The sequence below is a fragment of the Schistocerca gregaria genome, chromosome 8 (assembly GCF_023897955.1).
Source record: "Schistocerca gregaria isolate iqSchGreg1 chromosome 8, iqSchGreg1.2, whole genome shotgun sequence".
NCBI lineage: Eukaryota > Metazoa > Arthropoda > Insecta > Orthoptera > Acrididae > Schistocerca > Schistocerca gregaria.
Window position 1 is genome coordinate 53529813 of NC_064927.1, and position 15430 is coordinate 53545242.

Genomic DNA, 15430 nt, shown 5'->3' on the forward strand with positions numbered 1-15430 from the left:
GTCCCACAAGGACGGTGAAATACACGGCTCGACATCTGCTTCAGTGTCACTCTCACATGTTAAGCACATATCGTGTTCATTGTAGTCCTCATGTATGTTGTACACCCAGTCGAGCGTACACGACACCACATTCCACTCAAAAACGCTAATATTTCATCTGCCACTTCTTTCTCACTCTGCGAAATTCCTTGGGTTCCTTTCTGACGAAATTTTAACTTCGACAGTTGTTGACGTAGTTATAACACAAGGTTTGTCTTATTTATCATTGCCACTGGTTTGCTTGAAAGATGATTATTGTCAATGAAGTAAAAGATCCACGCAGAGAACACCAATTGAAAAAGCTACTCATTATGTTTCTGATCTAGACTGCCATAAAATGCGAAGGAACTATTCTTCAGAACTCCGGAAGAAGTTGTAGCCTAATTCACAGTCGATTTATTGATCTTAAACATGACCAGAAAATTAAAAAGAAACATCTAACAGAAAAATATTTTTTTAACAAAAGCCTTCTTAAAACGAGTTCTATGGTGGACAAAGTGATCTGCTGGGGATCGACACACGACACTTACCAGAACACTACTCGCTCTGTCTCACTTCATACACGTGAATCCAGGTTATGGCATCATACTACGCCACCACCAAGCATCTATATTTTACCATAGAAAAAAAAGGAAAAATATGGTTCGAAAGAACAGTGAGCTGCGAAATAGATAGCATAGCCCTACGTCGCAGCAGTGAATACTTTACCATCCTACTGGTCAAGGCGGCACACCATGATGCTTTCGGCGACTGAAGTCATGGATGGCGGCAATCTGTTATTTAATGTACGTTCCCGAAACATGCAAGTACGCAGTCTCGCGTTTGGTTAATTCAGAATGCAGGTACTTCCCTAAGAGTCTCTGAAAGCCCGATGGATTCCAGTCGGCAGGTGGACCAGTTTGCTGGTCTGCCAGCACCGTGCATGTCAGACTACGTCAAATGTTTAGACGTCCGACTCAAGACAAATAAGTACACGGACACATCACTCATCATGACCGTGATGATATAAGCAGTACCTCTGACGGTTTAGAAGGTGACTGGCACAGGCTCTAAGTCGCAAGCTAACAAAGGACACAAGTCTCACCGCTTAGGTAGAGACCTGTAGTTCTTTACCAGCAAAGTGCCCGTACAAGAGACTTGCACAAAGGTGCCTCTTCTTCATTTATCTGTGTTTCCTCCTCAGCTCGGTTCCAAAAGCACATTTTTCTTTTTTGACTTTCCCCAATTTCGCACAAGCCAGTCACGAACTGGAGCCTGGCATTCTAAGCTTGGAGAACGGTCATTGCACTGCTAACCCATTTGACCAATCAGAGACTTTAAAGTTAATTTGCATAAAACGGAAAAAAATGTGCTTTTCTGCCTCTTTCCTAAGTGTTGGCATGTCTTTTGCCAACACAATACAGGGTGAAAGCACAGCCCTCCACAAGCAGCTTGTTATCTCCCCTGTTGCGTCCATTGCGTGCATTGACAAAAACAGAGTCTGGATGTCTGGGCGCCAGTTTCCCTGTCCCACGGACATTTGCAGAACGTTTGCATTTATTTTGGCAGCTGCCTCCTAACAAGGCCTACAATGCGCTGTCGGCGGCTTTTCGGCTCTGGACGTCTGCCCCCTCACTGGTGCCAAGCTAAATGTGTTTTGCACAATGTGACCGCTGCATGCAGCCATCTGGGTCTCCTCATCGTTCCCCAGAAAAAACGCGCTTTGTTGGCCCACCAACGCCTTGCTTTTACTGCAGTCATTTAAGTTGGCACCCTGTTCTTTTGAACGCAGGCAAAGTTTACCGTATTTCTTTCCCTAGAGCACGCAAACAAGACCATAAAGTGCTGCACAATGTATGGAGTCAAATCGCAGCAGGTCGTGTTCCCTACACCGCATCAGAAGTGAGAGTGCCCTGCAATCTCTCATGGCTGATATCGGCAGCACTAGCACCGAGCACTGCCGTGAGTCCGTCGCCGGCTAAGCAGTGCAACTACGTTCCGCGGACTCATGCTGTGCTCACCGTTGCATACCCACAGTCCCGCATCCTGTCGCCATTAGCAGGCAGTATTTTGCTTGCATGGTAGGCAATATGTAGGACGTCGAATGCTGCAAACATCATTGACCTTTTGTGAGCTCGCACTCAAGGGGTTCCTTTCAGTGCTGTTCGCAGTGCTTCGTTTTCCGTATGGCAGTACGAGAGACAGAGGCGCCGTATTAGTAACCTAGAGAGCGCGTGGACTGCTGGAGGTGGCTTCGTTGTGATCGGAGCGCGCGCCACGGAGGGCTGTGCTGGCGACACGTGTCTCGTCACGCTCACGCCTGCAGCAGCAGAGCGCAGGAGTCTACGTGTGGCCCTGCAGCTGGGCCTGCTCCTGAGTTGTGATGCAGCCTGCGATCTGGCTTCGATTACACCTTGCCTGTGGAACTACAGTCAGCATTCCCGAACTTTATAATCGAGTTCCTCGATCTTTGGCCAGCTCACCGTAACCTCACTCTGTGCTTAAGACTTACAGGTTTGCTTTGGGCAGCGGGGGCGAGCGTGAAAGCAAGTGTGTCCTCGGTTGTCCCACGCTCGACTTAACTGCTGAAATTTTGGAGATATATTTTTAACACAGCTGTTTACGGTTGTCAGCCATTAAGGCCACCTTGTGACAATCGTGCGACCTAATTTATGCTCAAACTAATCGCATTTCCCCGTCTGTTGTAGTCTTGTGTGCGATTTTGCCTTTTCCTGATATTACGGCGCACGGTGTGGTGAGGCACTGGCAGCTACAACAGGAGACAACAAAAGGGTGCCATTCACTGTGTGCAGGCTGACTGAACGTTTGGCGCGCCATGGGTTAGTACTACGGGGTAACTGCATAACAAGCTCATGTGTCTTTTCATGAGGTTGTTCTGTATTATCAAGTCTGTTGTTCCTTGCTTAAACAGAATTCAAGACCTTGTGTTGACTGTGTTTGCCTTTGTTTTTCTTTGAATATTGGCGGCCGAGTTCCTCAAAAAAGTGACTTGAAATATTCTAACACTCCCTTGGTGTACTACTGTCGCTTTACATTTAAATGTAGCAGTAAATGTTCTTCCATGGGTTATTACGGTCGTTTGTGCAGAAAGTAAATTTTGCTTGACACATCATCATTTGACAAACAGCCTGCTGGATTTTATCTCAGGTTCTTCGTCCGACGTTTGTCTGATGATTTCTCTGTTGTATCGCCAGTAAGAGTGTCTGGAATTGTCAAAGTTTCACCCTCTATTGCTGATGGTGGACTGGAGGCGAGCTCGTGGCGTGCCAACGTCCAGGGGCTTCTCCACAGTCATTTCCGGTCCGTTGCTACCTGCAACGATCGTTCACTGCAGCACGGGAATCCAGGATCCGTTTACCTTGAGAATCTCTTCCATCTCTGTGTATTTCTGTAGCTTCTCTCAACAACCAAGTGTGGTAGCTCCTCTCTAGAGCCAGGACTTCCCTGTGGGCGAATTTTACTACGTAGTTGGCCTCAGACCTCATGCGCTTAGGAGTAGCTCAGTGACTTCCTAAGGCAGCCTCCATGCCAACATAAATGGCGCTAGGAAATGACAAACAACTAATATTTCTAGATGTGCTGCTCACAAGAAATGGTGAAAACCTGGGACACAGCGGGTATTAAAAACCGATAGACACAGACCGATACGTGCAGCAACTGTCGTATCAAAACCCAAGCCAGAAAAGAGGCATGTTTAATATAATAGTAAACTGATATATGGCCACAGCACCTCAGACGCGAAATGCAACACTTGGAAATTGTTCTCAGGAGTACTGGGTACTCCACAAGTTATATTAGAAGTGTAACAGAATCAAACAGTCGGCGAAGTGTCATGTACCACACATTTCCAGAGTGAAGTGCAGAGTCGGCCCTATATTGCGCAAACATGGCGTAAAGACTATTTATAAACCGACAAAGAAGACCAAACAGTGTTTCAGATAGGTTCAAAAATGGTTCAAATGGCTCTGAGCACTATGGGACTTAACTTCTGAGCTCATCAGTCCCCTAGAACTCAAAAGTACTTAAACCTGACTAACCTAAGGACATCACACACATTCATGAAGGATTCGAACCTGCGACCGTACCAGTCGCGCAGCTCCGGGCTGAAACACCTAGAAGCGCTCGGCCACTCCGGCCGGCTGTCAGATAGGCAAAGGAAAAAGCGACCGACTTTCCATGTCGGGAGTATGCGGCGTAGCATGGAGATGCGGAAAAGTTTATGATAGAACCAATGGACGATCAGTCAATACCATAATCAAAGAACATAAGCGACATTGCAGATTGGCGCAGGTGGAGAAATCGGCCGTGGTAGAACATGCGCCATTTGAGGCAGGCTACATAATAAAATTTGACAACACGGAAGTCCTGGCTGTAGAGAAGAGCTGTCACACCCGCTTGTTCAGAGAAACCACAGAAGTACATAAACATCAGAAAAGCTTCTACAAGAAAGAAGAGAGCCTCATGGCGAACGGATCCTGTATTCCCGTACTGCAGCGAAAGATAATTGCAGGTAGCAAGTGGAGGATCTCACCGGAAATAACCGCGGAGAAGCCCTCGGACGTTGGCGCGGCAATTACATATAACGTGCGGCCACGGTTTCGCCTCCAGTCCATCACCGGCACTCGATGGTGGAGCTTTGACAATGCCAGCAACTTGTGCTGGTGAATCGTCAGAAAAATCATCAGACATACGTCGGGCGAAGAACGCGAGAGAGAAACCAACAGGCAGTTTATAAACAAGTGGCCATTAGAGCCTCAACAATTATGTACTTCCTGATTTGTCTGACAGTTTAAACCGCCTATCGTTACTTGAAGGGTACTCTAGTCTTCAATACCATAAACTGTCTGACCGAGCCAGGTCAGAGGCGTGTTACTTAACAACTCTCATTTAAATAGTTTTTGCTTGCCTTAACTTAACTGGTCTTATTGATCAGTCATGACTATCTTTACTTAGTTAAAATTTGCTTCACCAGGTTACGCTCCATTCAGACTTTTGCACGCAGCGACTGTTATATTTACTTGTAAATAATAGAATTCAGCTATCGGACGCCCCTTTGAAGTTTTCTTGGCAGTTCTAGGTTTCACCTAGAAACTAGCCATTCTCAGTGCATTATCATTTTTGATCAATGCATGTAATGCCAATTCAATGAACTGTGGATGAAGCCCGACCAAAAGGCATTACATGCATCGATCAAAACTGATCAATGAACCGTGGATGGAGCCCGACCAACAGGCATTACGTGCATCTATCAAACATGATAGTGCATTGAGAATAGCTAGTTTATAGCTGAAATCTTGATCTGCCAATAAATTTCAAAGCGACGACTGACGGCTGAAATCTATTATTTAAATGTTAGAATTTGCTTATTTATACACTAATAGCTCCAGTTAGTCACCGCCGTTCTCTCTCTAAAATTACTTGTATTTTGCTGAAATTGTTGGCGTGTAACACTGCTTATGTTGTTCATTTTACTGTTGCACGTCCATGGCAGTTTGGGGATAAAGAAGAAATTTCACGACACTAATTTGGAAGGTCTATGTTTACGTATAATTCAGACTGTTCTCTGGAATTATTGGACTTCAATCCTTTTTGGGAAAATAGTAGTTATTCTCATTTTGCTTGCGACTACTTCGATGTGCATACATATTTAATCGAAACTGTTTCTATTTTCTTACACAACAGCTTTAATTGTATCTGTTGTGTAGAATTGACAGTATTTATGTTTTGTTTTCTACTAGAAAGAAATGTTTTACCCATGTATGCCTTTTTCTGTATTGCTCACGTACCAGTGCGTATACTGTTTGCCTTCACGTAAAAACAGATTTTGAGAAGAGCTCAGTGACTTACCCCTCAGGAAGCCCAGTTTCCATGCATACTAGCTACAAGATTAAGTTCTGCCCTTCAACTCACCCTCCTTTGTCATATTATTTGGTTTGTCGCTTCCTGCTCATTATTCCTTGATCTTTTACTTTTGATGATCGCTGTAGACTTAGATTCACAATTATTTATAGGTACCGGGTGATCAAAAGCTCAGTATAAATTTGAAAACTTAATAAACCACGGAATAATGCAGACAGAGAGGTAAAAATTGACGCACATGCTTGGAATGACATGGGGTTTTATTAGAACCAAGGAAAGAAAGAACAAAGTTCACTAAATGTCCGACAGATGGCGCTGGACAGCAAAACGTCAGGACTGTGCATGACAGTCGCGTACAAAAGGAGCTGTAATGCGAGAGAGAATCAGATGCGCCAGCAGTCGCAGTATGTTGACATTACCTTAAAAGACGCTTTTAGAGAAGCTGTATTATCAGAATGGGGAATGTGCTAGTTCAGCGTTACGATCCTATCCCATAGGAAGGGGATTCTAACTGGTAAAGGTCTGTTGACAAATGCAGCTGTGGCGAGAATGATTTTGAAATTCGAAGCCACGGGTTGTTTAGACGATAGACACAGTAGTGGCCGACCGAGCCCAAGGCGTAATGCTGCTGAGACAGTTCACAAAGAAATGGAGACTGTAGCGGATTTGTGTATGAACGGGGAAGTCAGCGCTCGTGTGCAGTGGCACGTCGCACCGGCATTCCATACACTACTGTTTGGGGAGGAGAAAGACTAATTGACTTCTGCAACAAGTTTCAGCTAGTAATAGCGAATACCCTGTTCAAGAATCACAAGTGGAGGAGGTATACTTGGACAAGGCCGGGAGATACGGGAAGATTTCAGTTACATTACATCATGGTCAGACAGAGATTCCGGAATCAGATACTGGATTGTAAGTCATACACAGGAGCAGATATAGACTCAGATCACAATATAATAGTGATGAAGAGTAGGCCGAAGTTCAAGACATTAGTCAGGAAGAATCAATACGCAAAGAAGTGGGATACGGAAATTCTAAGGAATGACGAGATACGTTTGAAGTTCTCTAACGCTATAGATACAGCAATAAGGAATAGCGCAGTAGGCAGAACAGTTGAAGAGGAATGAACATCTCTAAAAAGGGCCATCGCAGAAGTTGGGAAGGAAAACATAGGTACAAACAAGGTAGCTGCGAAGAAACCATGGGTAACAGAAGAAATACTTCAGTTGATTGATGAAAGGAGGAAGTACAAACATGTTCCGGGAAAATCAGGAAGACAGAAATACAAGTCGCTGAGGAATGAAATAAATAGGAAGTGCAGGGAAGCTAAGACGAAATGGCTGCAGGAAAAATGTGAAGATATCGAAAAACATATGATTGTCGGAAGGACAGACTCAGCATACAGGAAAGTCAAAACAACCTTTGGTGACATTAAAAGCAACAGTGGTAACATTAAGAGTGCAACGGGAATTCCACTGTTAAATGCAGAGGAGAGAGCAGAATTATCGCACAATCACCATAACAGCTCATGCATCGAAGCTGCTTACAAGAATTAAATACAGAAGAATGGAAAAGAAAATTGAGAATGCGCTAGGTGACGATCAGTTTGGCTTTAGGAAAAGTAAAGGCACGAGAGAGGCAATTCTGACGTTACGGCTAATAATGGAAGCAAGGCTAAAGAAAAATCAAGACACATTCATAGGATTTGTCGACCTAGAAAAAGCGTTCGACAATATAAAACGGTGCAAGCTGTTCAAGATTCTGAAAAAAAGTAGGGGTAAGCTATAGGGAGAGACGGGTCATATACAATATGTACAACAACCAAGAGGGAATAATAAGAGTGGACGATCAAGAACGAAGTGCTCGCATTAAGAGGAGTGTAAGACAAGGCTGTAGCCTTTTGCCCCTACTCTTCAATCTGTACATCGAGGAAGCAATGATGGAAATAAAAGAAAGGTTCAGGAGTGGAATGAAAATACAAGGTGAAAGGATATCAATGATTCGATTCGCTGATGACATTGATATCCTGAGTGAAAGTGAAGAAGAATTAAATGATCTGCTGAACGGAATGGACGGTCTAATGAGTACACAGTATGGTTTGAGAGTAAATCGGAGAAAGATGAAGGTAATGAGAAGTAGTAGAAATGAGAACAGCGAGAAACTTAATATCAGGATTGATGGTCACGAAGTCAATGAAGTTTAGGAATTCTGCTACCTAGGCAGTAAAATAACCAATGACGGACGGAGCTAGGAGGACATCAGAAGTAGACTCGCATTTCTGGCCAAGAGAAGTCTACTAATATCGAACACCGGCCTTTATTTGAGGAATAAATTTCTGAGGATGCACGTCTGGAGTACAGCATTGTATGGTAGTGAAACATGTACTGTGGGAAAACCACAACAGAAGAGAATCGAAGCATTTGAGATGTGTTGCTATAGACGAATGTTGAAAATTAGGTGGATTGATAAGGTAAGGAATGAGGAGGTTCTACGCAGAATCGGAGAGGAAAGGAATATGTGGAAAACACTGATAAGGAGAAGGGACAGTATGATAGGACATCTGCTAAGACATGAGGGAATGACTTCCATGGTACTAGAGGGAGCTGTAGAGGGAAAAAACTGTAGAGGAAGACAGAGATTGGAATACGTCAAGAAAATAATTGAGGACGTAGGTTGCAAGTGCTACTCTGAGATGAAGAGGTTAGCACAGGAAAGGAATTCGTGGCGGGCCGCGTCAAACCAGTCACCAGACTGATGCCAAAAAAAAAAAAAAAAAAAAAAAAAAAAAAAAAAAAAAAAAAAAAAACTGTTTGGTTGGCACTGAGGCGTATCCTCCGATGCTATCCGAACAAAATTTATCAGCATCATGAACTGTTACCTTGCGATTTAGTGAAGCGGAGGGCATTTGCCGTGTGGGCGTTTCAAAAGATGGCGGAAGAATACGATTGGTTGAGTAACTTGTTGTGGAACGACGAAGCTCATTCCACGCTCCAAGGGTCTGTCGACGTCCACAACTGCAAAATTTGGGCTACCGAAAATCCTAGAACTGTCGTGGAAACTCCACTGCACGACGAGAAAGTCACGGTATGGGTTGGATTTACCACATCTACCGTTATTGGACCTTTTTTCTTCGAGGAAATGCGTGATTCTGGTTTTGTAACTGCTACCGTGACAGGTTAGAGGTACGCCCATATGTTACAGAATTTCATCATCTCCAGCCTGGCTGATAAACACCTACAGGAACGTACGATGTTTATGCAAGATGGCACTCAACGCCATATTGCTAGACGAGTGAAAGATCTCTTGCACGCGTCGTTTGGTGATGATCGTGTGCTCAGCCGCCACTTTCGTCATGCTTGGCCTCCCAGGTCCCCAGATCTCAGTCCGTGTGATTATTGGCTTTGGGGTTACCTGAAGTAGCAAGTGTATCGTGATCGACCGACATTTCTATGGATGCCGAAAGACAACACCAAACGCCAATGCTACACCATAACTCCGGACATGCTTTACAGTGCTGTTCACAACATGATTCATCGACTACAGCTACTGTTGAGGAATGATGGTGGACATATTGAGCGTTTCCTGTAAAGGACATCATCTTTGCTTTTTCTTACTTTGTTATTGTAATTATTGCTATTCTCATCAGATGAAGTACCATCTGTAGGAGATTTTTTAAAATTTTGTAATTTTTTGGTTCTAATAAGACCCCACGCCATTCCAAGCATGTGTGTGTCAATTCCGTGATTTATTCAGTTTTCAAATTTATACTGACTTTTTGATCACCCGGTATATTATCAAGGCTTTCTGCTTCTGCAATGCATCAAAACTCATTCCCAGATTCTTTCCGTCTAGAATTAGTTTGGAAGATAGAGAACCATCACTGAAAACAGAAATTGCCTCCAGCATACAAATAAGTTCACTATCTCTGGGGAAGAATTAAGTTTTATAGGATCTTTGCAGTATAGGTGCACTTAGTAATGTATTTGTGTCTCGATGTGAAAGTAATTCTCACTATGAACCCGGAGAAGGATGTAGAGAATCACTTATATCCGTGCCAGTCTATTGTCAACATTTACAGGAGGAGCGATATATCCAGGCCGCTATAAGATCTCCTTTACTAAAATAATTCGCTAAAGCGACATTCTATATTTTACCGTTGTACTTCATTAACGCTGCTATAAGTCGTGCTATACATGTGGTGAACACGGCCTTGTAGTGATGTAACTCAATGCAGGAGGCAGACGGCAGCATCGTCAAGAAAGAGTGTGGAGCAGGCAGCTGCGATGCAGGGGCGGCTGCGACGCGGGGGCGGCCGTGGTCTGTGGTGGGCGGCGTGGACGGGGAGGCGCCGGGCAGTCGCACTCATGGGTCGACCGCACACAAGTTGTTGTTGTTGTCGTTGTTGTGGTGCTCTCCATGCTACTCTATACCGAGCAAGCTGCTTCATCTCCCAGTCCCTACTGCAACCTACATTCTTCTGAATCTGCTTAGTGTATTCATCTCTTAGTCTCCCTCTACGATTTTTACCCTGCACGCTACCGTCCAGTACTAAATTGACGATCCCTTGATGCCTCAGAACATGCCCTACCAACCGATCCCTTCTTCTAGTCAAGTTGTGCCACAAACTCACCTTCTCCCCTATCATATTCAATACTTCCTAATTAGTTATGTGATCTATCCATCTAATCTTCGCCATTCTTCTGTAGCACCACATTCCAAAAGCTTCTATTCTCTTCCTGTCCAAACTATTTACCGTACATGTTTCACTTCCATACATGGCTACACTCTATGCAAATACTTTCAGAAACGACTTCCGGATTTATGGACAGCCCTGCAGTATTCATGGTGTCAGTTCCATCCAGCATTATTTGAGACATTAATTTTGAGGCGCTTCTGCGAGCTCGCGGGGGCCCTGCATTATTTTAGGCAGATGTAGCACTATCTTTGTCTCTTCAGTGTAGAAGTTAGTGCACTAAGGTATTGCACATATCCTGAGAAACAATTGAAAAGGAATGGGAAGAACATTTAGAGTAAAGACCGACCCTAGAGTGCAACTGCCTGAATCTGCTGTCGTGTTGTGAGGACCGGTTTGCTGTCTTGTGTGGTGGTCACAGTGTGTACAGAGAGTAAGTCGCTACATCCGCCTGTACACGCTCTTATCCCATTTTCTTTGCTGCATCTCTTCCAGAGTTGCTCTGATTGGGAAATGTGCCCTTCATTTTGGGGACTAGTCCTTAAAAGTTGTACGCTATTCCCCTCTACTTCTCGAGGAAGATAAACGAGTTTTGCAATCGAAATTCTAGGTGTGTCTTTATGAAAGATAAATCCGCAACATACCATAGCGATTACTCTCAGTGTCAGCTTCTAACGACCCTACCACAACAAAGGTCAGCATTTAATAACGATTGTGGTGTCGCTCATGCTGCTAAATACTTCAATTTCGGGCAACAACAGTCATATTATGTGGCAGGTGTCATTAGAGCACAGTTAATAAAGTCATTTCATGTAATAATCAAAAACCTAAGCACTCATCTTTTTGTGTTTCCCACACTGGTCTCGTCGTAAAATCATGGCTCAGTCGTTGAAAATCTAGGTGGTTATGATTCCAAGCTCGGATGCAAAGGGGTCTAGGTTTTATTCTGCTATATTCAAGAGTTATGTAGATGCGTTTCACAAACCATTCTTGAAGATTACACTTTTGCTGAACAATGGTGATGTAAAAAATAAATCAGCACTCCGAAATTAAGTTACACTTCGTTTTAATTGCTTCTATCACGTGACACACAAACATCACTTCACAATACAAAACATACTTGAAAACATCTTCCTCACGTTTTATAAGCCAACTACAAAATGCATCTTTCCAACATGACGTCGACGACTTGACTTACTCAAGGTCCGACTCTCTAACTAGTTAACAACTAACTAATAATCGCTTACGCGCCCAAAATCAGTGTTACAAGTACGTCAAAGATCATAGTGACAAAAGAAAGAATACACATAGGAATAATATCATTGCAATATAAACGTATCGATGTATCACAAATGAAATCAAATCTGAATGTTGTCTCAGAAATATGTTAAATAGTTCACAGAAATACAGTAGAATATTACTGGTATCGAGAGGATCAGGTGACGTACCATAATGGTTACGTAATTTAAGTACTATTACAAGCGTCACTACATCTAAGATATCCCCAGGATCGAATTTACAGCAGGCCAACAGCGACTTCAAACATGTAGCCGCCTTCATTGAACCATGTTATGGCATACTACAGAGTTCCTGGTGCTCAGCCTGCTCTTCTTCCCTTGACACAGCATGGCGTCTCAATTGTCAGCACCAGCAGAGACAACAGACAACAATCACACCTATACTGCGTAAGAAGATTACAGTGATCTGACTAGTACACACAAAGGAGCCTGCACTGACGCTTTCCGTGTCTGCCAACAACAAACTTCAGTGTTTCTCTCTTTGTTCTCAGCAGCATATCATTGTGTCCGTGACTATAACGGCTCGTGCTATATTCACGTTAAGTATACTTCTCTTTCAGGTATTGAAGCCAACAGCTAAATAACTGCTTCTTGCTCTCGTGGAATTTAACAGAATTAATGACTGGAAATAAGGTCATAACAGTTTATGGAGCTACAAAAAATTTGGCTCTTCCGAGGCATGTGCTAGCTACGTTCTCTGCTAGGAAGCAGAGTTCAATTTAGGGACTCAGTGAACCAGTTATTAGAAGTCAATGAAAGCATCATGAGTAATCGGAAAACGGCCATCAAGAATGGTATGCCTTACAGCACAGAAACATCTATGGAAAGTAGCAAACATTGTTGCCTTGGATATATTCACACGTAGAACCAGGCAACACAGACGAATGGCTTATCTCGCACTTACATAATTTCTGACGGCGTCTGTAGGAGCACAGCTGTGGTCTCGTTGACCTCCTGACCTCGTTCCACTGTAGAAGAATCTGAAACATGGAGTCATTGAGCAGCCCTTTGCCCTGACGCAGTACCATCTACAGGGTGACTCAGGAGGAAAGATACATGCTTTGCGGGTAATAGTATCAGTCATTCTGAACAAAGAACATCATATGAATATATTCTTAACAGTCATATGAACATATTCTTAATAATTTCCGAAGAAACTAATGCAAATAATGACAACAGGACAAACTGCAAGGGATAGTAAATGAAACATTGTGATTTAATGTTTTGTTTAATCATGCACATTTTCTCACAAAAAGACGTTCAGAAAGTCCACCATCAACTCCAACGCATTTTTCAGCCCTTGTAGACAGCTGCTTTGAGTTCATTCGTGCAGTCCTTTACTTGAGCACATGCATGTAAAATACGAGCGAGGCATTTCTCCTTTGTGCCCGCTCGGCACGTATAGACTTCGTTCTGAAACCAACAAACTGTAATCTAACGGAGTAAGATCATCACTCGTATTCGTGAACAGTGGAATTCTCATTTCATTACCTGTAGGCGAAGGTCATGTCAATGTACTCCACATACGTGACGACATTGCCTTTTAATTACACTGAGCTGCACGATTTTGGCTGCACGCATAACAACATTGCAGTACACTGGTGTCACCACTATAGCACTGAGACACAGGGTAACCATATCTCGTCGCCATTCCGTGTGCAAGTGGTGTGTGCATTGAAGTGATCAATAATGACATCACTACGTATCCCCATGACACCTTGCTTCTATTCGTATGAGAGTGCTGGTGAAGAAGAACATGAGACTGCCATCTGTGATTCTCAGACATCTGTATATTGGATATGCTTAAGAAAAGAGCGTACGTTAATTCGGAGCTTCTTGTCCAGAATCACCAATACTATCACCCCTCAAGCTTGTATATTTCCTCCTGAGCCCCCCTGTATACTTCTATGAGACACATGCAGGTCAGTATCAAGTAGCAATTGATAAATTTTGTATATAGTATGTTAATTACACCAATGTGCCACAATGATGACACAGGTGAATAGCTGTAATTCGGAAATAACCCCAATTTAAAAACCCCTATTTCCTTCAGCACATTTAATTTCTACAACAAACCATAGAAGCGGTGGAGACATCAGATCTTTAATTTTTTTCTACACTTACCTGTTCAGGAAGCCATTCGAATTGGAAATCTAGCACAATACTAATATGACGACAAGATAGTAATACTTTATTCAATAAGCTGTCCACTTGACTTATGTTTTTATTTAAGAAACCCACGGTATTTTAAGACTAGAATCTGTTTCATACTGCCATTAACGGCAAGCATTGCATGCTGCTATGACAAAACTGGTCCGCACAGTGGATCAGTGATCTGCTACTGAAGTCTGGGGAGCATGACTGGGCATCACTAACTAGAAATGACAAGCTTAGTCAGACTTCTCATTCTCAAACATGCTGCCATAGTCCAACATGACAACACCCAACCACGACTAGGACGATACGTCAGAGCCAACCCTAGAGAATAGGTGTTTCCTTCTACTAACATATGTGCTAACGTTTTCTAGCTGATGCTTCGCTACCACAGCATTGGAAATGGTACTGAAAAGTAAGTTATTCCATTGACACAAGTTTTCAGTAACAACCTCGAACTGTCATTAAAGAAAATCTTAGTTCCAGTTCACACTCAGTATTTAAGATGTCCACAGTAGATGCTCAAGCTGATCCTTTAAATGAGTGGTTAAGTTACTATTTATTTCCTGCAATTACTTTTTATCCACTAACACCAGTCGTTCTGGGTTTCTTTTTGAAACTGAAGTGTGAAGTGCCTGCAAATAATATGGGAAACAACGAAGCCTGAAACATATAATGTGAAAAATAAATTATCTTCATTCGCGAAAATTACCAGGCCCTTAACCTAGATATGAATGCATCATAAAATAATAATCTCCACTGTCTTCAAGCAGTTGACGCCACGCTCTCAGAAAATGAATTAGGGTTCAGTAAAAAATTATGGAATCGCAGGAGAAAAATCTGATTTAAAATAATTTAGAGAGAAATGTACGGAAAAGAATTTGTAAGTATAAGAAGCTTTTGTAGATAAACGGAAAGTGTTTTATAATGTAAAGGGACAAAATAAAGCTTGCGGAACAGAAGGGAGTAGGAATAAGTCAGGGGCACTCATAACTTATCTGGAAGCTTTACAAACACATGAGGAATGTTACTGATGGGTGCCCAACGCAGACAGGAGCACATATTTAGAAAGGAGCCATAAGAATATCCGCAAACGGTAATTATTTTTATGGTATAAATGCTAAATGTTTTTAGTTAGGTGTTGGACATACAGTATCTACATACATAATGTGGTGTGCGTACAGTAAGACCTTCGTTACACACACCATCAGATTATTTGACTTGTCGCTCTAACAAAGTAGGCGAGTGTCAGCAATATGTCTCGTGGTCTTATCGTGGCGTGTTTATCTTCTGCCGTTAGTTCAGACGATAGAAATGCCACTTGCACGCTTAAAGTAGCAGATTGATGATGTCCAACTTTAAACAGAACTTGATTAATTTTCACACA

General features: G+C 42.8%; 1 protein-coding gene across 2 annotated transcripts in view; it reads right to left on the reverse strand.

The window, feature by feature from the left end:
* The window catches only part of LOC126284648 (CARD- and ANK-domain containing inflammasome adapter protein-like), a 67384-nt gene that overhangs the window by 7550 nt on the left and 44404 nt on the right, over positions 1–15430 (reverse strand). The window contains exon 4 of one of the 2 annotated variants that reach the window (XM_049983735.1): positions 12794–12872. In XM_049983735.1, the coding sequence (XP_049839692.1) occupies positions 12794–12872 (79 nt within the window). The remainder of the gene's footprint in view (positions 1–12793; positions 12873–15430) is intronic. The other variant, XM_049983734.1, reaches the window with a different exon arrangement.